Source organism: Rhea americana, unplaced genomic scaffold, assembly GCF_003343005.1.
Source record: "Rhea americana isolate MKP2758 unplaced genomic scaffold, rheAme1 scaffold_275, whole genome shotgun sequence".
Classification (NCBI taxonomy): Eukaryota; Metazoa; Chordata; class Aves; order Rheiformes; family Rheidae; genus Rhea; species Rhea americana.
Window position 1 is genome coordinate 482,286 of NW_028186396.1, and position 25,868 is coordinate 508,153.

General features: G+C 36.6%; 1 protein-coding gene across 1 annotated transcript in view; it reads right to left on the reverse strand.

Moving 5' to 3' along the window:
* The window catches only part of SYNE1 (spectrin repeat containing nuclear envelope protein 1), a 313,359-nt gene that overhangs the window by 94,998 nt on the left and 192,493 nt on the right, over positions 1-25,868 (reverse strand). The window contains exons 82-92 of the mRNA XM_085308428.1: positions 25,640-25,792; positions 23,415-23,597; positions 21,799-21,936; positions 20,241-20,426; positions 17,639-17,761; positions 15,203-15,385; positions 12,742-12,885; positions 9,395-9,589; positions 8,134-8,274; positions 928-1,095; positions 8-169 (exon numbers count right to left, since the gene is read on the reverse strand). Coding sequence (XP_085164554.1) covers positions 8-169; positions 928-1,095; positions 8,134-8,274; positions 9,395-9,589; positions 12,742-12,885; positions 15,203-15,385; positions 17,639-17,761; positions 20,241-20,426; positions 21,799-21,936; positions 23,415-23,597; positions 25,640-25,792 — 1,776 coding nt within the window. The remainder of the gene's footprint in view (positions 1-7; positions 170-927; positions 1,096-8,133; positions 8,275-9,394; positions 9,590-12,741; positions 12,886-15,202; positions 15,386-17,638; positions 17,762-20,240; positions 20,427-21,798; positions 21,937-23,414; positions 23,598-25,639; positions 25,793-25,868) is intronic.

The window sequence follows — 25,868 nt, forward strand, 5'->3', positions numbered from 1 at the left end:
TTCTTACCTGATGTTCAGCCATCTGGCTCTCTGGGCTCTTGCCTGGTTCCAGACTCTCATTTAGTTTGATCTCAGTGGTCTCCATTTTTGTGGATATAGACTGGAGTGTGTCTTGGTATTTCTGTTGACGCTCAAGAGCTTCATAGAGAGTGCGCTGCTTTTCACTAATCTGAAAAGAAATAGAAGCTATATATTCTGACTTTGATATAGGATTTGATCTTTCTTCTCCTCTCCTTCATACATCCATAAACTTATGCAACTAAAACCAAAAATTTGTAACATCAGTTTTAAAAAGTATAAATTATATAGTAAAACAGTCACATAGCACTATCAGTTAAATTGCAGGTTCTGTGCCTGAAAAAAGTCACTTCAGTAAGCTGAGAAAAACCAAGCACGTTCGTACACCTTGCTTTTGGCTGTATGCACTCACACACATACGTGCATGTGCATAATTTGCTAAAGACATAGTTCCGTAATTGCTACTGTGTCTCTAAAAAGAATTACAATTAATAACATGCAAGCAAAACTTCGGCCATTGTCATACATCACTGAATGATTATGCTGTACTAATACGCATAAATGTGTTATTCTATGTATTTCCCAGAAACTGCATCCTTGACTGTTTTTGCCAGTCTTCCAGTACATATTGATTTATGTGTTAATTTATGGAATATAGTCTGACAATAGTTAATATTTCTTAAGGCAACTATCACAATAAATGATTTTTAGTTTTCCTTAGTGGGGATCATACTTTACAGACTTTCAAAAAAAACCAACAAAGCCACTGCCATATAAATCACAATTGACAAATATTGTTGCCCCTAGAAAGCCAAGAAGCACAAAGAAGAATATTAGCTGAGTTTGTTTTTTACATTTTATTCCTTATAAGCTAGGCAATCACTTCGATCTCTTCCAGTGAAGACTTACCACATTCTTCAGTGTTTCCCAGGATCGCTGCAAATCATCCAATTTGGCACTAGCAGCTGACTCTAAGCCTGGCTCGTAGAACTCCTGGGTGGCTGAAGCACTGGGCTGAATTTTAGCAGCTTCTGTCTGCAACTGTTCAGCAGATAAGGCTCGGTAATAAGCAATGTCCTACAAGCACGAAGCACATTAWTGCACTTTCAAAATGAAAGATACTGCATAAGAATATCCCCTACACACTGCTCCACTGCATATGTCCATATATATACAAGGCTTTGACTTTATGCCTTTGCTTCCAAACRACACAGCTAACAAATATTTAAAAATAGTGCACTTGGTATGGTTTGGAGATTTATTATTATGAAGAAAGTGGATGAWTTTTTTCATGTTCAGGATGATTATTAGAAGAAAGACTCATGAGGCAACTTTGGACAGGTGTGGAAAAGCTGGGCCAGACAGAACTGCTCAAACTAGGCAGTCACAAGTATAAATGGGGGAAACCCATCACAACAGATGCGGGTTATGGTACTGTAGATGGCAAAGAATATAGCTCTAACACCGCTAGCAGAGAGAGGGCAACAGAAGAACAAAAAAAGAAGATTSTGAAGAGCTAGTCAATGAATCAAGAAAGAGAATTAAGCACTGGCTTATGACAAACCCTTAAACAGGTGTTGCCAACTATCTCACAAGTAAGAGACTGGGCATGGAGACAAAAGGTGCCTATGATTGGATTAATTTACCCTCGAACAATTTAGTGTGCAAACTTTCTCATCAGAGGTTGTTTACTTAATGCATAAGGACAGTGACATTAATTAAAGATCTACAGAAGATACATAATTAAGGATACATGGACAGTTCTGCATTTAAGTCAGGAAAACAGACGATGACAGGAAGTGTTGAAAATTGAAACTATGTATGACAGTTAGCAGGCATACATTTATTTGGAGAGTGATAAATACTGCAAACTTCCTTCTTCTCACTCAATTGCCCCAATAGTAAATGAGGCTCCAAATCACGTGATGCAGTAGTTGTTCACATTTTCTCAATCCTTTTGAATCTGCAAGTGYTCCTGGTGAGGGTTTTAAGTCACCATTTTGCTGCCAATTAATTCAGTAAGATTTTTTTTTGCTGATTTCTGTTAGGGTGGACCAGACCTCCTTCCAGGCATTGATAACCCTGGTCTCAAATGTAGTTTGTGAATCAAAACAGTTGGTCAGAATCCATCCTCCAGTGGCTGCAAATTTCTCAAATTTCTTCTTTCCTGACTTCATATAACAGAAAGCAAAATCCAGCCGTGTAACTCAGAAAAAAGAAAATGCCTTTTGCTTAGCAGCTCACAGAGACCATGAAGCTGCACTGCAAACATAGTAGATATTGCCCTATATGTAAAGGAGGGTGGGACAGAGTTTTCATATGCTACTACTGAAGATCTTGTGGCCCCTTCATTTTTCAAAAGCATTATTTCAAAAGCAGATAAGCCCTAAAAATGATCAAATAAAATACAGATCCACATTGTGTGCTCGGTTTGTTATCTTTTGGGGAATTCATAGCCTTTGTAATCTACCTTGTTCAGTGCTTACTAGTGTTAGTTTTTCTTCGTTCATGAGAACTTTTGGAAGTAAAATTTATTGTGTTCATCTGAAAATTGTACAGAAAAGCATAGATTGATAAAAAAGGGCCTAACGAATGAGTGGATCAAAAGAATACAACAGCTCACTGCTGTCAGAATGTGTTTTTGATAAAACAAGTTAGTCCTATTAATTTTAAAGGAATTCATTTTTTTTATAATGGAATACTGATGAATCTTCCTGCTTTAACACGTGCAAGTTTAGCCTACTTGCAAATGAGGCTTTGCTAATTTTCAGCTTACAAGACTGTAGCTGAAATCTGGAAAACTAGATTACAAGTACAATTCATTTTTTAATCTCAGGTACAATTCATTTTTGAATCTGAAACAAAGTGCTTAATGTTTGCTTGAATAACTAGTTAGAGAACAGAAAGGGAAAGAAAAGGAAATCCCTGTCCCCAGAAATGGAGATTCCCTAAATTAAGTTTTATTATATTTCTAAAGTGTACTGTCAGAGTTCCATGGACATTTATCCACATCAAACACTCAAACATTTTAATTACAAGTATCTAGATATGTGCATGCTGCCATTCAGAGAGACCTGAACAGGCTGGAGAGTTGGGCAGAGAGGAACCTCATGAGGTTCAACAAGGGCAAGTGCAGGCTCCTGCACCTAGGGAAAAATAACTSCATGCACCAGTACMAGCTRGGGGCTGACCTTCTGGAGAGCAGCTSTGCAGAGAAGGACCTGGGAGTGCTGGTGGATGACAAGTGGACCATGAGCCAGCAATGTGCCCYTGTGGCCAGKAAGGCCAATGGTCTCCTGGGGTGCATTAGGAAGAGTGTTGCCAGCAGGTYGAGGGAGGTGATCCTGCCCCTCTACTCAGCCCTGGTGAGGCCTCATCTCGAGTACTGYSTCCAGTTCTGGGCTCCCCAGTACAAGAGAGACATGGAACTACTGGAAAGAGTCCAGCGTAGGGCTACGARGATGATCCGAGGGCTGCAGCACCTGCCCTATGAGGAATGGCTGTGAGAACTGGGCCTGTTTAGCCTGGAGAAGACTGAGGGGGGATCTTATCAATATGTATAAGTACCTGAASGGAGCGTGTCAAGGGAATGGGGCCAAACTCTTTTCAGTTGTTCCATATGACAGGACATGAGGCAACGGGCTCAAACTGAACCACAGAAAGTTCCATCTGAATACTAGGAGGAACTTCTTCACTGTGAGAGTGACAGAGCACTGGAATAGGTTGCCCAGAGAGGTTGTGGAGTCTCCTTCTCTGGAGATATTCAAGGCCYGCCTGGATGGAACCGTGTGAAACGTGCTCTAGGTGACCCTGTTTGAGCAAGGAGGTTGAACTAGATGATCTCCAGAGGTCTCTTCCAACTCCAACCATTCTATGATTCTGTGATTCTGTGTGCATGTGCGTGTGTGTGTATAGATGTTTAAAAATTAGGTAATAAATGTGACTAGGTTTCAGGTACCAGAGCCTCCAGTGGAATCAGGATCCTAACCTGAAGCAGAATCTATTTCTCAGAGTGATTTCTACATGCTATGTAATACCATAAGTGAATGAAAAACAAACAGTTCTGGGAAATGAGTGTAGAAACCAGGTCATTCCCTAGGCCAGTAACCACATTCATGTTTTTGCCATTGCTTTCTAACCAAGTCCTCTGAATTCTGCTGTTTGATTCAGCTTTCGCAGGAAGGAATACAGAATACACATCTGACCCAGAAAACAGCCTATTACCCACTGGCTGGACAGATATGACTTTTAATTTCCCTCAGAGAGTGTAGAGACTTGAGTTCAGGCTATCTGTTCTCAGTATGAACATTTTAATGATTAAGGTGCTATTCATAGGCCACCACTGATATTTTTAAAGAGAATTGACAGCTAACAGTGTATTTAACAAACAGCTCAGTCATCCATCTTTACTGAAAATGCTTGGAAAAGTCAATTTCTCTGGAGAAATAGAAAACCCCAGAATGGACAGCACACATCAAACTGTCCAAATCTGTCAAATCAGGTGCTTCTTCATAGGCAATTCTCAGGAATTCCAAGGAAACTTAAAGGAAGCTTAATTAAAATAAGAAGATGCTTATGATGTTCAGGAATAGTAGAATAAAGCCCTAGAATAAAGAGCTTTGTCTTACAGAAGGGAAAAGCAAACTCCACTTTCAAGTACTCTCTCATCTACCCCTCTTTTCAACAACCTTTTGGAATATACAGGTTGACAGTTCAGTGGTGAATAAGAAAACTGAAGGTAATTCCTTTTCAGTAGAGATTTCATGCTGATAGTGTGAATCCAGATGTTCTTAAAAATAACTGTTTTGTTCCCCCTACAAGGCCCAAAAGTCTGATTTCCTCTTTTCCTTTTATCCAAATCAGTCAACAAGCAGTACTCWAGCTTCCAAGCTTCGTTGTTAGGATGTATTTAGATTTCAAAAGGTATCTAAGAAGGGCTGTTATGGCCCAGATATGTTTTCATAATGGAARGAGAAAGAATGATTTTTAAGTACACTGTGTACAAGCAGACAGAAAGACACTAACAGTGACCCAGTGTGGAAACACAAGATCAGCTGTGGCCTCTAAGGCTTTGTGCCAACACTTCAGCTTTCCCAGTTCTCTCTGGGAAATGTTTGTGTGTTATATATCTAGAAAATAGTTCTTTAAAAAGTGTGCTAAATTTTAATTAAGCATGTCTCTAGGTAAGTGTGAGCAATTTTAGCCCCAAGAGATTCTCATTTAGTACTGCAGTCCAACTGAAGTGCTGATATAATAAATATTTTGCATTCATATCACAACATTCTAAGTATTAATTCAAAAAAAGGTTTCTTTTTGAAAACAGTATACACAAACAACATTAGAGACTCATTGTGTGATATGCTGTGTGCCTTTAGTGGAGACAAAAGCATCCCCCATTTTCATTTACTTCAGAGGAAGCTTGGAATACTTACTTGTTTCAGTATGTGCTGGATGTAGTGAGAAAGTAGTGTATTGGAAAAGGCAAAAATGAAACAAACAACCTGGGCAACTGTTTCTTTATAACAGTGCCAGATTTGTCATTTTTTTGTTCTTGTTTTAATGGTCCTGTTTTCATCTATTTCAATATGTATAATCAGTAATTCTGCTAATATGCGGTTGGCACCTGTTTTATATTTTCATTAGCTGCTAGCAATGCTATAATAGTGCACAGATGTCTGAACTCAGAACAGCTACATTCAACCATTGGGAAATGATAAGAAATCCTGATAGAAGACTATACAGAGCTTAACAGGGATAAAACTGAAGCAGCCTTAAAAACAAACAACCCCCTGCAAACACCCCTAAGATGAATCTGTTTAATTTGCCCTGAGAACTTCTACAGATTTTCTGAAATGTGCTAAGCATTTTTCCCTGGAAGACAAGTACTCCCCATACTAAATTGGCTAGGATCACATTTATTTCTGTAAGAATGGTTGATAATGGATTAGCACACACAAAAGCACTCCTTCTTCCATTTCCCTTCTCCCTAACATCAGCTCTGTAAGATTACCAATCAATGCTGGCCTTAAGCCACAGTTATCCAAGTTGCTTCTGCTACCAGGCTGTCTATCCACAAGCCCCCTCAAATCCATCCCAAAAGAAAAGAGAAGCAGTAACCATGTCTACTGTTTTAATATGGAAAAACATCATTCTCTTTGTGAGCCCATATCTTTTTAGCAGCTATGAAATATCTCCACTTTGACATCTGTCTAGAAAGCAAAAAATTGAGTTACTTTGTAAGAGCTTTTATTTTTTTTAAGACTAGATCTATGTAATTCTTCAGTCCATAAAGTCCCTGTTCACATACTTTTCTGGTATGTGGTAGGAGCTATTCTTGCAAGAAATTATCTCTCTCTGCAATTTTGCTTTATTTTGAGTGTTTTTCCTTTTTTTTTTTTACTAGATATAGAATATTTTTACTTACATTTAAGCTCCTCAATTGACTGTTGTCTAGAATTATTTACCAAACTTCTTCCCTAAAGTGTACCTGGACACTCATCTTGATCAGCACTGGCAGTTTTAAAGTTTCTTTAGGCTTAGTCTGACATGAATGGGAACCTAAGCATTTTGTAAGTAAACCACTTGATTATGGAATGTTCTTCTGCTTATTSTTTAGTAAGTGCAGCTCATTTCAACACTAACCACACTGAAGAAACTTTTATCTGTCAGTGTTTTAGATTATTGTAACACTAGCAAGCTTCTTTTTCTCAAAGATCTCTAAATGAAAGACATTGCCTTACTATTGAATTTCTGCATAGCAAGTCAGAGGTTCTAAAACTTGTGTTTTGGTATCAGCTTATGGTGCAACAGCATCTTCACTGGATTTTCCTTGAATTATTTGAGTTACTGGATTTAATAACCTGATTTTTCCTTCTCAAAGGAATTTAATGAACTGACCCTACATCAGATTTTTTATTAGGAAGCCAGTTATTCTTGTTCCTTTTAACTCTTTCACTTATTAATGTTGTCATGGGATTTTTGTGCTGAAATACGTAGCTGCGATAGTTTACTATAAGAAAATTTTACTGGGGGAATCTCTGATTATCTGAAATGATAGGACACCATAAATATCCTTTTGATCCATTATATAATGTTCTATTTTTGCTGTCACAGAATATGCCATTATTATTATCTTACCTTAAATTTTTTCTTATGTCAGTTCATGAAAAAGAATCAGTTTATTTTTAGCAACTTCTATAGCACCCTGTGCATCTTTGGAAGAATTAGTGGGAAACTTACTTGCCAAAACTTCTCTAATTCTACCCAGTCATGTAAAACACCACTGTGCCTTTTAAGTCTGCAGCGCTCAATTTTGGAGACAGCCATAAATGCAAAAACAAATAAACATATCACCCAAATCTCACAACATGATGAACTCATTGAAGGAGTAACTGCTCGTAATCTAATTTCTAAACTGCAGCTCAGTATTATATGTGTCCCTTTATGTGCATGATACTCACAATGCTAGTTCATTGCTCACTTTTTAATCAATACTGGTGCGCACTTGTTCCTACCAGAAGTGTCACAGTTCTCAGTTTTGACTTAAAATGTAATGTAAGTGATTTCTCTGAGCTGAGTTACTACCACTTAAAATAGAGTATCACTGAAAGTAAGGGATGAACACTGCTCCTAAACAACACTTGAAAGTTAATACTTATAATGGTATTAAGTGGAAGACATCATACTGTGGCTTCAGTGCTACAGTGACAATGATACTGTAAGATACATGCACATGGACATAATGTGGTGTTTTGTTATGGAGAATACAAAATTGCCTTTTCTCTCAGGATGTAGGATGCCATTAAGTATTACTATTAAAATGAAAATTAGACAATAATAAATAGAACAGACTAATGACATGGAAGACTTTTGTAATGATCATTTTAAATTTACTTTTTAAAATAGTGAATAGCTTTTTGTAATGTGAAATTTATACCTTTTAGACTCATTAGCCAATATTTGTATTCATTCTGAATTAGAACCTGAGGGTTCAATTAGGCTGGAACTTGAGCCTCAGTTCCTTGGAGCTATAGAGAGATATTATTTTGAAGGATGAAATAAACCCTATATGGAATCTCTGAGATAAAAGCTGAATGAATGCCAAGAGGAAAGTACCTGGTTAACAGAAGCATCTGTATTAGCCACAGGTGAAGGAGAGCGACAGGCAGGTGGAGAAGAAATCTCACTGTTGGTTCCCTCCTCCCCAGACTCCTCAGTGACAGGGGAGAGCAGTGTGTGACAGCGACCAGCAGTCATCTGCCACAGGAAAGGCAACACAAGAGCACAGGAAGAAGATCAGTTACCTCAGCTTAAGTTGGACTTACAGAGTGAGATCAACCCCAAAATTTAACCTATGGCCACACGATATTATTTAGTCATCCTTCATGCTCTTACATTTAACAGCTTAAAAACCTGATGAATTAATAGTCATATTTACTTGTCATACTTCATTATGAACACACTGGTACCCTTCTGTACCCTAAGGAACTAAAAAGAAAATATATAGCCTGCAACTCAATAATAACAATTCAGAGTTTGCCTAAAAGTCACCTGGTACGGTCAGTTCTGCATGTGAAAATGCTATGGCGAGCTATAGAATAGTGCAGTATTGGCCTCAGTGTCCAAGCGTGGCTAGAACACAAGGAACAGTCTTGAAATATATATATATATAAAATCACCTTGTATTAGCATATACGTTTTGCTTTCCAGTGCTGTTAAGCAGTAATAAATCCTGAAATCCTCACTTCATTTTTCACGCAGGCAAAAAACCCCAATGACATCAGCAGTATGTTTGTAATAAGACCCAATTATGTTAAAAAATKCCAGAATAAATCAAACTTGAGGCCTAGTACTTATGCAGCCTTTATCACTACATATAGCATATTATCAATTATTAAATCAGCTTTTAATAAAAAAGCTTTAAAAATATGGACTGTAAACTCTATGTACTGCAACATATCAAGGAATAATATTTATTTTGTTTTTCTCTTATTCCTGCCATTCAGTAGTTTCTCAGTGTTTGCTCTGGTATATCTAGGAAAAAAAAAAAAAAAAAAAAAGAAAGAAAACGAAAGGCAGATAACATCAGCATGCATGCTGACATTTAAGAAAAAGCACTACATTTGCATCTTATTTCAGACAACTTCCACTAGTATTTGTCTGTTAAATAACTTCACCTTATACCAATGAGCCTTGAAAACCCATATAAAGCAAAATACAGTAAGGGGAAGCTGTAGCTTATTTGGTTTGCCACACTCCAGCCATTTCAAAAGCAAAATAAAAATGTGAGCTGTGGCAACTCACTACATAGGAGTGTTGCAACGATACAAAAGAAAGCAGCTCAGATAAAGAGAATTGACAGTAATATAATGCCTACCATGACCACTGAGGGGTGAGCGGGGTGTGCGGAGAGGAGCTCTGAATCCAGCTCCTCCATTCCTTCTGAAAGCCCTTCCACTTCTGTCACTGTCAGCAGCATAGTGGCATGTTTTGCTTTCATTGTTAGCATCTTGCACTTTGAATTCAAAGAAGCGATTTGCTCCTGGTATCCTTTGATCTTCTGTGCCAGCTCCTGAGGAAACATTTTTTTTTCCTAATGCAGAGGTAGCAAATAAAGGCCACCGGACTAGTGGCATTTCAGCTCCCGCGGAGAAGGCAAGCTCTCTCCTCCAAAGCCAGCCAATAAAATCATAGTGCTGCGTCTCAGAAACCGTACACAAGCAGCAGCACTAGCTGAAAAGCAGGATGTTGACTGTGGAAGGAACAAGTCAGGCTGCATCTCACTGCACAGCAAAACCACAAAGCAGAGAGCTTTGAAGTGAAACCGGAAAAGTGCTGTGAAAGCCTCTGTATGATTATCACAGAAGAAAAGAATACTTCACACTTGCATTCAAGTCTGAACCTAACATAAATTCTATAAGCTTCAGATTACAGCAAAGGTTCTTTTTCTTTTTTTTGGTCTTTTTCCATTTATCTAAGAAAGATGAAACTCTCCCAGATGGTGCATGCCATGAAAATGAGGTCATGTGATTACCAGAACTGTGAAAAATGCATCATTCAGCTCTCACTAGACAGAATACAATGAATAGTTCAAACAATAACTCGCAGTGATTTAATAAGATGAAATGTAATTCGGACAGTAACTCACATAATAAGATTAAATGTAGACTGGATGCTTTTTGCTAGTGTTTGGATATCTATATTTTATTTTAGTTCAGTTTTGCATAAGTCTTCAGAGTTAAAAGCTGAACTGGATATAGTAGTGCCCCTTCTTTAAAAAGAGTTGGGGAATTTGGCCCAAAGCAGAATATATGTAAAAAGACTGTTTTCTTATGACTATAGCTATGATTATGAAATGGTCTATATACACAGAGAAACACCATCATCAATTTAAGTTTAGTCAGAATAGAAAGAGAGAAATTAATAGTTTTAGATGCCATTTTTTATTCTCATATACTCTGTACTGCTGCCTAGTTCAGCATTCTGTTTCAGAGCAACAAATTCATAATTTTTTTAAAAATCAGTGGGAGGCTTTCACTTTTCTGCCAGAGCTATTGTTTCTGTCCTCCTGGAGTTCAGAGAAYATTCAGTAACATGATAGAATTTTGATTTATTTTGATTATGAAGTGAAAAYAGTATTTGTAGACGTATACGTGCTAACTCAATGAGTATTCATTCAAATATGTATTCTACTTTATTTCTTCTTTCTTTATTTATTTATCTGTTGCAAGAGTCACTCACTACTGCTCAATGAATCCTACATCRCTGAAAATAAGTGGAAAGTCCATCATCATTCAATATAAYCATTTAACCAACTCCTTCAATGTTCTAAGCTYGAACAGTATTTGTGGAGTCAATATCCAAAACACTGAGCATCTAACATTCCTCTCTCAACTGAAAACAAAGAAAAGGAAAAAAAGACAAAAAATGTGTGACTGAGAAAAAACAAAGTTAAAAAGTAATATAAGCTGAAAACACACTTACATCTATACAGTCTATGACTGCAGAGACACCTTCTATCCTACAAGCTAGTGTATGTCCATTAAAATTATATAGARGCATAGAGACATTTGGCTACCTTCTCATATGGAAGTGCAAAGAAACAGGCTTCTGTAAACATAGTTCCAGACTAAGTACTGCTACATACATGCATATTGTTACATACATACTACTGTCTTCCTGCAAATCAGAATGTACTTTCCTTCTGCTTTCTTCCTCCTTTCATTCTAAGCATAGGTACTACATATACCCCTCGAGAATCGTGTTAATGCAGTCTTCAACAGGTAATTTGGTAACTTTCTTTTCTTATTTTAGAACACACATAACAAGTATCTTGATAGTCTTGCTTTTAAAAGGTGTAACCATATAGGGTATAATATATCCCCTTTATACACTTTGTGCCCTTTTCCACAAGTATTCAGCAAACAAAATATAGGTCATAAATAYGGATATCTGAGTCTTTAAACCCATAGTATTTTCAAATAGACTCTATATGGAAGATTAATTTTACACTACTTAATGTCATATGTAATTCATACTTCCTTCATTAAATCCTGTGTAATATTATTTTCTGATAGAAAACTAAATCTTGTCTGAGGGAAATTAACTCCTTATTTCTAAATGCGGTAAGCTTGCAAGTAGGAAACCTGGTCACTCTATGGCTCATCCTATCCTATGCAATAGAATAAAGATGCAGTCTTCCTACAGACATTTAGTAGGATTGCTAGCTACTAGACTCATTCAAATGTGGGTGAAGCTTAAGCTGCACCATTTTCAATTCCTCCCTGTATGCATCACCCTCACCATGTATGCTGAAGCAACTCCCCTGCATTAGCTGCTCCAGAACATTTGTGAAGAGAATTCTTGCAATTCAATACTACAAAGACAGAAGTGTTTCTAAGATACCTGGTCTGTACTTGTACTGTGTACCTTTTGCAACAATTAGATAGAAAATGAGTAGCACAATACTGGGGATAGACTTTTAGATTGTATTAGATAATGTGACTTKTTTGTATAAAAGGTAAAGAAATGGTGCCACCTGGTGTCAAAAATGATACAAAGAGTGACTTCAGTGATGCAYCTTAGATCCCAAGGAATATGGCAACAGACAGGGAGAGGAGAAACAGCACCAGCACAGCAAAAGAGGCTTCACAAAGATGATCCTGACTCACAGGATCTCTGGAGACCCACGAGTCTGAGTGTAGGACCTGTAACTCAACAGGGAAAAACTCTTGCCRGCAGTGATTTGGCAAGAAGCCTATGGAGTGACCTCTGCAGAGATTGCCTCCAAATCTGTTCTGGCTTTCCTGTGATTTGGTTCCTTGGTATTTTCTAACAGACCATTAATGAGAAGGAAATGAATAAGGACTTTGGGATGTATCTATGAATCACTAGATTGGCAGCGAACACCTGATTAAATGTTCAAYGTTGTCATTCGGGACAGTGCCTGGCCAAACACCTTTTTTAACTATCCCTTAGTTATGTACTGTTTTAGTTTGTTGCAATATTGCCTGCAGACTGGGACATGTTTAACTGAATAAAGAAAAGAATACTTCAAACTGTACTAATAGCATGAGTTTCCTATATGGTATTTGTTCATCTGCTCAGCTAGACTTGGAAGATGTCTGAAAAATCACTCGGTAAGTTTCTGAGTCTTGCTAAGGAGAAACTTTTCAGCCAATGAGCTGCCAATGAACCCATGTTGCYGCATATTGGCTCTCCTACCTCATGGCGTGAAATCTGGTCCTGGAGTTCCTGAATGTTACTGGTTGCTATTGGTTTGTCTYGAATCTCACGATGGGCGCTCTCTATCATTTGCTGTAAATGTTTCATCTCTTGCTCATACTGCTCATACTGAACCACTGCTTCCTAAAGGGGGGGAAAAAAAGAATATCTACATGAAAATAAATATTTACTTAGTTCAAGCATCACYGATCTCCCTTCTAAAGGGAAGCAAACTTACACCCAATGAGTGTTTTAAAATCTCTTAAATCTTCTAAGGGTACATTATAAAATGCTAAAACTGTATCAGAAAGTTTTATATTCAGTTTACTTAAAACAGTTTATTTATTAAAGCAGTTATAAAACTACCAAATCATACTGGGTCATTTTAAAATTCAAGAGTTTTTAAAAAACACTTTCAACAAGCACACCTCTTAAATTGGAACTTCAGAGTAAAATACATTTTCTGATTATCTCCAAGTAGAATGTAGATGCTAAATTTGCACATTTGAAGAAGAAAATCCAGCTGATTTTCACAAATTTCTTATTTTTGAATAAGAAGTGCTAAAGTAGTGAAAGTTTGGTTTCAAATGCAGTGAAAGCAGATACAACTAATTATACAGGAGAAAACACAATTTTAGATGTAAACTTTTACTTACAATATTTTTAGAATTTCTTAATGTATACAGTAGTTGGTAGACTAATAGCTAACTCAGCATATTGAATTTTATTCTTAGTTCTGTCATTACCCTACTATGTGTTTTTATTTCTCCACAATTCTTAATTTTCCTGGAAAATGGAGGAGATTATTGCTATACAACCAGGACTGCAGTAAAGTCTGATGCACAGTCACACAAAGGGAAAACACTAAATAAATCATAAGCAGGCTTTAACAGAATTACTACATCATAATGAAAAATGATTTAATTTGAAAAGCTTAACCTTACTGGAAATTACTTACTAAAGAACAACACTCTTACATGTTTTGAAAGTAATTTTTGGCAATCTTGTAGGTTACCAAGAGAAAAAGAAAGTAAATGCAATGAGGAGTTCATTCAATAAGCTGTAWAGACTAAAAAGTCACTTTGTCAGGGGTGACTTAGTTTGGATAGTATAATTTATCCTGAATATTTATTTACAAAATGAAACCTTCATATTATAAGTATGGTGTAAAAAATAAGATTTTATAGTGTTTTGCAATAAAACCGTCACATCTGTTAATTTCAATAACAAATTCACTAGCTGGCTTTCAAAATTATACCTATAGCATGTAAGATAAAGATGGCAACAGGAATATATAAAATTGATCACTGTAGGACAGAACCTGGAATACTGCCACGGAAAAGACAGTTCATTTAGAAATACTGTGAACTGCAATGAACTCAATGGTTTAATATATTTATTTCCAAAAAAGACCTCACATAGATGATTTTTTAAATAACTAGTATCAGGAACTGGAACTTTCGTTTCYAACAAGCAAGTGCAGCAAACATACCCACCACAAATCACTGCACTGGCTGTTCTCATGGTTTTATCATGAGCATTTTTGTCTGCTTTTTTACTTCAAGCCTCCTTTTGTGAAATGGAAAGACCATACAAGAAATGTTAGACTTTACAGAATCAAAGAAAATACAACAGGGAAAAGATTAGGAAGATTGATCCTGTCTAGCATCCTACCAGTGCAGTACCAATTCTGTTTATCACAGATTCACTAGCTGTTTTAAAACGTTTCAGCGAATGGCATCTGTGTCCTCCCTTGAACATAAAACCCCTTAATGATGGAGAGTTTCTAATTCAAATTCTCTAGTTGCACTCTAGCTCACTATGTACTCCTCTATCAGCAAAGAACAGGAAAAAAAATGTCTCTTAGTCTTTGAAACTTCCTCTTACATACTTAGGTATTGAGAAAAATCGAACACAAAACAAAAACTAATTCTCTTGCTTTCAGCAAAGCTCAAAAATTGGAATTTAATACATCCTGAATGGCTCAGAAACCAGAGAGCAAATATATGGACATTTCAATTAAGAAAAAAAGAAGAATTTCATGATTTTGCCTAGAAAGCTATTTAATTAAACCAAAATTCCAATATACAATTAATATAAGCAGTTGATTTTATAACGACACACTAAAATAAATGATGATAACTGATTATATATATAAAATGAACATGCACACAATTGTGTATTAACTATTTGCTACTTAATCTTAACAGTGCTACAAACAAGTAGAAGATACAGGGGAGAACTGAAATGAGAGTCTGATGAATAAATTGACCGAGAGCATGATTATGAATACTAAAACCTCCAAAACCACGGAACAGGAAATGACCAAAACTTGCTGGAACACTTTCTAATAGTACCACGTGGAAAAAGAGTAATGCATAAAAATAGAAACCCTGTTTTTATCGCAATTTGTGTGGCACTGTTCACGTCAGAGTGATTTATGGGATAGAGTTGCACTTGCCTGCATTATGTTGCACTGCTGAATGGCTGTGTGCTGCAGGCGGCTGGCCTCCTCCTGGAGCCGGAGGGCGCTGTGACATATCGGCAGGCTGGCGACCACCTCTTCAGGAATCCTCAAGGCACTCTGGCAGACTTGCACTGCAAGAACCTTTGGCTTTAATGACTCCATTTCAGACAACAGATGCTAGAAACAAAGTCAGCGCCACAGTAAGTCAGTTTTGCAGAACCCCCTGAACATTCAATGCAGTGAACAATAAATAAAGATGAGTTCAAGCACTAAAACAAGCCATGAATTTGATTATCTGGCTCTTAAATGGATTGTAATCAGGACACACTCTGTCTGAAGATATTCACATATTCTTARGTAAATATTATCTTAAAATATTGGTTAAGCAAAAGGCCTACATAATAGGAATAAAAATAATTCATAAAAAGGTATAGTAAACCTCTGTTACTGAATGTCTAAGCATGAAGATAATTCTGTTAACTTATTTTAAAAATGTCTTGAAAATTCACAAATCAAAACTGTGTAGAAGTCATTTATGAACGTGCATATTTTAATATTAAAATCTAAGTTAAACTCCCTGCTGAGACACAGAAGCACTCTTTCACGACAKCACATAAATATTGTTGTGTTCACAGACTTCCTTTGAAAATGTAAACTATCTTTGAAAATGTTATTTGAAATTCAAAAGGCAATCAAATGGAACAAAATACAGCTACACTTAACTCTTTCCCCTTSAATAAATCATACACTGGATGCTATTGTTAAGAATCTCTATTCTTTCCACAGTGTTCGTTCAAGCTGTCTGTTCTTACGCACGAGAGAGGTATATATGGAATGACTGGAGAATAGGTTGGATCAGCATTCTTTTTATCTTCACTGAGGAGTTTAATGTATTCACAGTTAAAAGAAGAAAAAACAAAAAGAAAAGAAAATGAAAGAAAAAGGCGAAGTTGAAAAGAAGGGCCTTACAACACTAGAAAAAGCTTTTAAATTCAAAAGAGTCGAATCAGCTAGACAACACATGTGGCAAAAAGGGATGAAGAGCCCAGTTGTCCACTTTCGCTTATACCATATGCAGAGAGATACCTCCTTGGGTCTGAAGCGCATGCTGATGAGAGGATTATGCCTTTCTCTTTATTTCTGAGTCTTTATGAAATATGGTGGATAATCTAAACAGAGACTGGATATAATGATCTATTCTTTGGAGGTGTCACTACTGAGGCCTCTCCTCTGAAAGGCCCCATGTTCCTGGGAAAGGATGCCTTTATCCTGGAGCTGACACTTGGCTGCGTGCCAAGCCTGGAGCCAGGAAGTCTCCAAGACCTCCACTCTGTCTGGTGAAACAGGCGGGCTGGGGTACAGCCCCTTTCCATCTGCACAAGGAAAGTCACGTATGAAACCTCACAGACACAAGATAAAAATGATACACAAACAATTATTTATAATCCATATTCCTTTACTCTCTGTGTGGGCAGTCTGGTTCACTAACATTCTTCAATGCCATGTTCTGAAATTTGACTGCAAATCCCAAGAATTAATACTGCATATTTAAATCAAGAGGTAAGGCCATGTAGGTTTGCCTTTTATCTATATTTTTTGCAGATATTAATCCTTTGCAAGGACAAAGTGGACCTGTTCATATTTAGTTTGTACTGGAAAACGAGCGCAGTTAAGGTTTGCCTTAACTTATTAGCTTGCCACAAGAAACTCAGAAAGCTTTGAGTTGGGTTATTTTTCTTGTCACGAGACTGACACCAAAAATAACAAATCAAAAAATCTCTATAGTAGGCCAGGCTCAACACAGAAAACAGTAATATTTTATGCAGGTAATTCAACCAAACAAAAAATGCCTGAGCTTAAGGAAACCTGAGCTTTTTCTTAGCCTTCCATTTGACTGTTGGTACAGTTATCAAGTCACATTCTCTTTGCATCTCTATGTGTGAAATGGTGATAATAATATAGACTTCTTTTTAAAGTGCTTTGAGAACCTGCTGACGAAAAGCACTGGGTAAGAGCTGGGCTATACTGTTATTAATATTTATATGTTATTTAATAATAGGTTATTTTATTAATAAAATATAGGACAGACCATTTTTAATATAACATATAATTATATACTATATATTATTTATTATAAAAAAAATTAAGTTATTAATATGGATTAAAGTTTGATTGGAGGCACAATTCTCAGAAAACTGGCACTATCATTACTACATCAACATAATAACAGACTAATAAAAGATTACGTTTCAAATATTCCCCTTTGCGGGAATAATTTCTACCATTCCATCCCTCATTCACTTGGCAGTAATTTGAAACTAGATTCAAATATCCTGAATCACCTTAAGAAACACCATCAACAGTCATACTAGCACTSGTTGTATACGCTCACACCTCTTCTGTGCTAACTTTGAGGCCTTGCCYTTGTACCTGTCTGTGAGAAAGTTGCTCTTTCAAGCTCAAACGCCCGAGCTCTGGAGAGGTCAGGGTAGCTTGGGCTTGCTCCAGAGCAGCCTGCAGGGCTCGCAGTTCAACTTCAAATTTCTTCATGTCCTGTAACAGATGTGTTAATCAAAATCAAATAGCAAAAAAAAAAAAAAAAAGGCACTCCAAATGTATCTGTCCAGATTTTATTCTGTGTTATAATGTATTTGCATTCTCTATTATAATGACAAAACTAACTGATAATTTTTAACAGTGAAAAGTAAATGTTTAAAATATTGGAAAATTAAAATTATCAGTTATAATAGAGTTTGGAAAAAGAGATTTTCAAACCAGAGTTACTATTCTAAGTTTCTCCTCCATCTTAAATACAGCATATACTTAATAAAAATGATTTCATTGCAGCATAGACCAAGAAAGGACCTTAAGATGTCCCCTAGTTTGCCTTCCTGTAATAAGACTGGACATAACTATCTGTCTTTAGAGTCTGTTCCTAGAGATCACAAGCAATTGAGTCCCTCTTATCTTATATTCCATTGTTTCAGTATTATCATTTTGTAGTATTTTTTTCTAGTACTCTAACCTGAATCTATCTTCTGTTGCAATGTAAATCCTCTACTTCCTCTACATTTGACATGAAGAACAAATTCACGTATTAGGATAATCCTCTCTTGTCCATTTTTTTTCCATGAGTTTAAACTCACATCACCACAACATCATTTTTTTCCAGTTTGGTCTGCATCTTTCTTCAAGTGCAAAGCAGACTGCAGCCGAAACCTTGCCAGTGACCAGTAGGTAAAGCAAAAGAACTACTGCATATAGGTTAAAAGTATATACTTTTATTTATTCCCTGCATATAGTTTGAGTTTTCTGCAACAATGCAACATTGTTCACTCATTTTACCATGATGCACATTACTAAACGCAAGTCCTTTCTACAGAATGCCTCTGGCCAGTAGACCCTTACCCAGATGTGGATGGCTGTTTCTGTTTAAAGGCAACAATTTGCCTTTGTTCCTTTTGAACGGCAGCCTAATTTTTTTCATGCTGTATCTCCAGTTTGTTAAGATCACTTGATTTTTAATTCTATTCTCCAGTGGCAGTTTGGGTAAATTTTGTGTTATCTGAACAATTCAAAGCCATGGTCTCTAAATTACCATCCAAGTCATTAACAAAAATATTGAATAGTACCAGACAGACTCAAAAGAGAATTCTGCAAAACCCTACTTATATACCCCTCTATCTGGACTGAGAACCACGGATGACTTTACGCCAGGTAACTTTTCTAATGAGCTTTACATCTACCTATTGTATTTTCAAACAGATCAGCGTATCACCTTTGTTAATATCATATAAATCATTATTAAAGTCAAGGTATATGACATCAATCATTCATTAATCTACAGCCTGTTACTTTCTTCTTAAATTAGACTCTTTTGACATGATCTTTTTCTTCATACATTTGCACTGACTTCTATTAATTTCAAGGCTTTCTTGTAAGAGTTTACGAATAGTTTATTCAATTACTTGCTTCAATGTTTCCCTGAGAAATGAAGGTTAGCAGTTTCACTTCTGCTGTGCTTACTTATATGCAAAACTCTGGATCCTTCTATGAATAATAAAAATTAAAGCTTCAGCTTTAAAATTGTTGCTTACAGATTTGTGGTTTTGTAATGGAAAGTCAAGTTTTGTTCCAAATCTCTCTGTTATACTGTGGTGGTTGCTGAGGATGCAGAATCTCTGCTACATCTTGTAAGATAAGATAGAAATGTGGAAAAGGACCATTTTTAACATTAGCTGATATGGTCCTAAGTTTTGATGATGGGACATTTGCTTAGTTGCCTTTGCACATTATTTTCCTATTTAGCAATGTGTATCTGTAGCAGGTGACAATAGAAGAAATACTATAGATAATTACACCATTCCAATATGCAATTTTTTCCTTGAATTGCTGTCTCAAAAAAAAAAAAAATCAATAAAATTCTTGCCCTACAGGTAGGAGCACCCTGAAAATATTTCTATACTTTTTTTCTGGGTCTTGCCCCAGTTACAGCGCCTCAGGCACTACTTAGAGACAGCACACATTAACATTCATAACATATCCATGCATAGAAATGTCACGGACATGAAAAACACGTTCCCTCTTTTCAGTGCACACACTTGAAGGTGCAGGCCTTACATTATGGAATCCTGGTCTGGTCCACTTGATTTTAATTAATAGACAGCAGGTTATAAATACCTTTTAAGAGAAAGTTAAAGGAAACAGCACAGCATAAATGCCATATTTCCCTCCTAGCACAGACATTTTGGTGTCAGTTCAAGTATCTGAATATAGGTACTCAGTACCATTTGAGGCAGACATGACAGAGGACCTACAGGAATCCTCTCCCCATCTGGAGCCAGAGTGGAAGGCAAGACAGGATACCCAACCGTGTCTSAAACGATGCAAGGCACCCATGTTTAGGCAACATAATCAGGTCCTTTTCAGACCACAGATAACCTGCTTGGCTAATACTCACAGAAACATGATGCTGTTAGCAAATGCTGTCCCCTAGCTGTCAGCCAGCTTTAGAAAAGAGTGTTTCACATACCTTGGCAGCATCTTGAAGATTTGGCAGCCTCACTTTGATAACTTGCTGCAACTCCTCTGTCCGCCGCCCCAGTTCCAACACTTGCTGAGACATTCCTTCAGTACAGTAAACACTTGTCAAATATTCAATCCTCTCACTCATGGCCTCGAGATCACCATGAATTTCTCCTGACTCTTCAAGCATAGCCTAGATAAAGATAGGAATACAATTAAATGCCAGAGTTGAGGTTCAAATTAAGCTCATCTTTAAGTACATTTCTGTCCAGCAAACTCTCCAATTTGTACACATTTGTAAGCATGTGATTAAGTTCTACTGATTTCCTGTAAGATTTATGCAATATGCTTAATACTGAGTGTATGCTTAAGTGCTTCTGGTTACAGGGATAGGGAAACAAAAGAGTAAGTCACAAAATTTTGACAGCTGCACTTCTCAATACATTTAGTGTTTTGCTATATCTACTTGCCTGTAAAATTATAATATACACAATCTACAGATACAATTTGATCTGAAAGCCTAATGGGATCTGTACCTAATGGGAAACAGCAGAAAGCACTCAGATGATAGCAGGGACAGTAGTCATTAATACTGCCTAAAAAGTGGCTACCAAAGTGTTCTGTGGRATGGCATTGGCGAAGTCCACCTGCTCATCAACTCTTGAAGTCAGGAAAAAGATGTAGCAAAAACAGAAATGCAATCTCCAGCTTTTCTCAGGATAAATCTCTTGGAGGGTCCTACTCAAAAGAAAGTGTCTCACACCATTCTGCCCCAGTGTAAGTAAATGCAGCTGACACATAATTAATAAACATATGTATCAAACATATAATTCATGAACTTTTATTTGGCATTAGTGAGACATGAAATTCTGCAAGTTTGATTTGGTTTATGTAGTCATGAAACACTGGGCAAGCTTGAACCTTATCACTGTATGTTTCTCCACTGATCCCATACTTATACCATACACATAAGCATATGCACACTGAACAAATTGCACTGTCACAGGGACAGCAAAACACTCTGATGTGGAATGTTCAGGAAGCAACTGCACAGGAGGAAGTGTCTGAGACCACTGAGCGTGAAAAAGAGGTGTCAGATGAAAACAAAAGCTATTCTAATTTTAGCCTAAACCTCAGAATTGCTTAGGGAAAAAAAGTAATCCTGAAAACCGTGTTTGGTCAAACTAGAATTTATAGCCTATTGTTGAATACAGATCATCTAGTGCTAGGAAAAAGAATCACTACATCCTTCTAGAGCAGTACTAGTTGCAATGAGGTACTCAGCATCATGCTATCTAGTTAAATCACACTACTATGAAGTCAATGAATCCAAGTAAGCATGGAGATCAAGCATGAATCACAGAGTTTCAGTTAACAATCCATCATTATTTCAGTCTTCAAAACAATTGTCWAAAACAAATTAATCATCTCTAAGACCTGGGAGACAGTCACACAAGCCTATTATTTTTCAGGCTTTTCTGGTCGAGGTAATGGGACAAAAAATAGGATAGGAAATAAGCTGAGGAAATACTTTGCTCATTCAGTTTTGCAGCTCATATAATCACCTGGTAGGCCTTAAACTGATCACGAAGCTGAGAAGAAGAATTCCACGTTATACTACCGTGCACTAGGATATTTGCYTTCTCAGCCCATTTCAGTATGAACTCCAGCATCTCATTGTATTCTTCCAGATGTGAAGTAGCCTGGATATAAAAGAAAGATTTACTTGTAAAATTTAGGATGTACATTTCTTGGAGAATGTCAAAATTACTTCTATTTCTTTCACTGTTTTTAACTTTGGGGATCATTTCCTTATTGCTGAATTTAGTCTAACTAATTCTGTATTTATAAAGTTAAAATATGTCTGCTTCCAATAATAAGCACATCTATTTCAAGGAAAAACAAGGCATCAAAAGAAAGTAGGTCATACTGGGAGAGTGCCCTGGTACTCCTACACATCCCTATAGGAAACACTTCCTGCACATATTTGAGCCTCATGCATAAGTTCCAAATACTTTCKTTCTCAACTTGTAATTCACTGGAAGCTTTTTTATGTCATTTTTTATGTTTATCTGTCTCTTGGCATATCATTCCACCAATCACTTCTATTTATAACCTGCTTTGTTCTCTGAGTCTATCTTCTTTCYAAAAGGAAGACTCAGACTTTTTTGAAATACAAGAAAAAAAAAAAAAAAGCTCTGCTTTCTGATTCATCCAGTTTCTAGTTAGCAAGTACCTATTAGTTCCAATTCTCTTCTTACTTTCCAGGAGTAACTTCATGGATTTTCCTGAGTCTTTTATATGAGAGATGGATCAAATCCTAGAGTTAGGTGCCTGAACTGTATTTGCATGTAGTGTTTGCCTTGACTGTACATCTTTTATGATAGGAAGTGTATTTCTTAGTGCTGAACAAAAAAATCCTAACAGTTAAATCTCTTCAAACAAGCACCTTTGCACTGAATTCTTATTTTGAAGGCCATTTTGCCTGAAATGGAAAAAAAGTCATGAAATAATCATATTTTCTATGCATCATAGAARTTTGTATATGCATGCTGAAAAGAGGCTATTGATGGCAGAACCATAGCAAACACCTTTCCTTGCTTTTAGCTAGACTGCTTTTGAATAACAACAATTAGGAAATACTTAAGGAAGGATTTCAGGGACTTTAAGCCTTGAGAACAACAGGGAAAGCATCTTTATGAATGCTCTAGTRTTGCATAAACACATCCAGCATTACAGAGCTACTGTTTCTAGGCTTTTCTATTGAATATACAAATTATATTCACTCTCTAAAGGTTGTGACTAGAGCAAAACAAACTCTTTCATATAAAGCTGCAGATATATGTAACAATAATTAAGACAKAGGCCCAGAAAAGTATAATGAGGATGCCTGCACGCCACTGCTGGCAGGCAGTGAAACCTGCTCAGGGCGCCAGAGGAGCCAACAGGGAGATGCTTTGTGGAAGAGCACGTTAAAGCAGTGTATCGAAAAAGCAGAATTATTCCATCCTCCTTATCTGACCCAAGCCTGTGYCCCTCTCTGAGGTATAAGCCCTGACTATGAACAGGCAGATGTGCCAAGGAGTGTCCCTCCTTGTGTAACAACTCAGAAAACAAATAAGAAGTTTTCATGTTCCTTCTGCTTCTGAAAGGAAATGATAGGGAGGATTTGGGACCATACCTGACTCAGCTTGGCTGCTCTGTACTCAGCCTGCCGCATGGTCTGCTGGTGCAGTACAGTGAGTTTCCCTATTCTGTTAGCCAGCTGCTTAGCCAGAGGGACATTCTGCTCTGCAAAGTCCTGGACGGATGCATCTAATTCAAGTAACTTTATATTGCAGCTGTCCAATTCTTCACCCAGAATCTAGACAGAAAAACAAGAAAATCAGTGAGCCAGGATGTGTCAGCTTTCTAGTTGATTATTTCCATTCTGATTTCCAACTTTTAAACCCTATCCAAAGTCTTCATAATTTATTCCATTTTTTTGTTCTGGGCTGTAAATCAACAATCCCTGTTTAAGTAGGAAGGCAGAACAGCAGGATGTTTGGTCACCTCTTAAATGTGTGCCATTACTTTTTCTTCTCTGACTTCCTGGCTGAAACATTTTCCCTATTATACCAAAAGATTGAGTCACTTCAGAGTGACATTAACTGCTCTTGTCCATCTTTCTGTTTGTCTTTGAGCTGAATGGTCAACACACATTGCTATGACAAGGACTTTTGTTTATGTTAAAGAGGTTGTTTTCTTGTTTCGTCATTTGTTAAAAATAAAATATAACTTTACCAACTCAGAACCGCCTAGTTACTCATGAATACATATAAAAACTTTGCATTTTCATAGCTTAACAGGAACAGTCTGGCTGACATTAGACTGTTTCAATGGAAACATATTAAAATCAATTTTGGTTACATTTTTATAAAAAGTTTAAAAAAGGAATCTAGAAGAGTAGATACAGACTGAAAACACATTAAATGGCTACAATTTTGGGGGTCARCAGTTTAGGGTTCTTGGCTATTTTCTAGGCCTAAGTTGGTTTTGGAATATAAATGAAAGAAACCTCATCAAGCACTCAAGACCTCTTACAGTATTTTTAGAAATATAAATCGAAATAATGAGACAAAAACTGATACAGAACTGAACACTACTCTGGCTTCAATAAAACATATTTTATCCGATCATGAATTCAATATCAGCTTTCTTTTCCTGTAGTGAAGGCAGCTTTTCAAGCTGTTAAGGTTAGGGCTGTCCTGGTAGAGACACATCAGAGTGTAAGTTATGACTAACTGTTCATAATAAATGAATAKTTTTGCATGAATAGCAAYGTGACTTTGTGACATAAATATCTACATGTAGATATAAAGACAAATGTTTGTTGAGCTACCCACTTAAATACAAAGATATACATATTTTGGAATGGCATAAATAAATGTCTATATCATAAGTGATGAAAATTGTATACAATTTTTAAATGTGGGGAAAGGATTTTTTAAAAAAAGTTATTTTACTTATCACAATCACAGTTTCAATGTTAATATCAAAAATATTTACTATTGTGATCAAAGGCAAGTCAATCTCATAAGTATTGGCTAAGAATTGACATAAATACAGTTGAAGAAGCTTTACCAAGTCTCTAGTGACATGTAAGACTCATTTATGCACTATGAGAATGCACATTTCACTGGCTTTCAGCTTAATTACTGGGGCCAAAGTGATGCAGCAATTTTAATGGGATATATTTCAGTGACGCTTTCTGGCAAAAATAGAAATTTGGAGTATATTTATAGAAAATCATGAAAATAAATTGGATTTTTTTTGACATACCAGATATACCATCTTCTCCTACTTGGTATACTTTGCTTACTTTAAGACAGTAAACAGGCCAAGTTTTTCTTTGACCAGTAAAAAACCCTCCTCCCTTCCTATGATAAATCTAACTTGGCCATAACRCCTCAGTGCAGACAAGCATTTCTGAGTGTGATACACACTATTAGGTTTAGAAAAACCATAAAAAAATCAAGAGAGCTTTTGCAATACATTTAGGCATACCAGCAGTATAGCTGGACTATAAAGAATGATCTTTTCAGTACAGACTGAAACAAGGAGTTGTTTGGAAGCCACTTAGGCTCCCCCRTATTGCAGTCAGGATCATTATTTAGAGGGAACAGCATACTTTTGGCCATCTGATTTGCTTTTGCTCTTAGCTGTTCCCTCCGTGCTCAGTTATGGGTTAGTGTGCAATGAATATAATTCTAAAAATCTCAGTCAATCCTCATTTTTGCCCATTCTTCTATCAGACTACATTAAAAAAAAAATCTCGTGACTCTACAAATACATCTTTGGTATGAAGCCAAAGCCTCAGTTCAGAAGAGTTTATGGTGTAATCAAATAAGGAAAGCCTTTTCTTACCTTCTGCTCAAGTTTGGCTTGTGCTATATCATTAGTTTTCTTTTTCAATTTGGAAAGAATTGAATTTAGTTCATTTGCTATCCCCTGGATTTTCTGACCAAACTCTTGATTTAATGTTTTGATCTGTTGAGTTTCTTTCTCTTTGCTTTGAATCTGTCAACAATAAGAATTAAATTCAGTACGGAGAATCCTCTCGACAGGAAACAAACTTTAACTTTCATTTAACTTT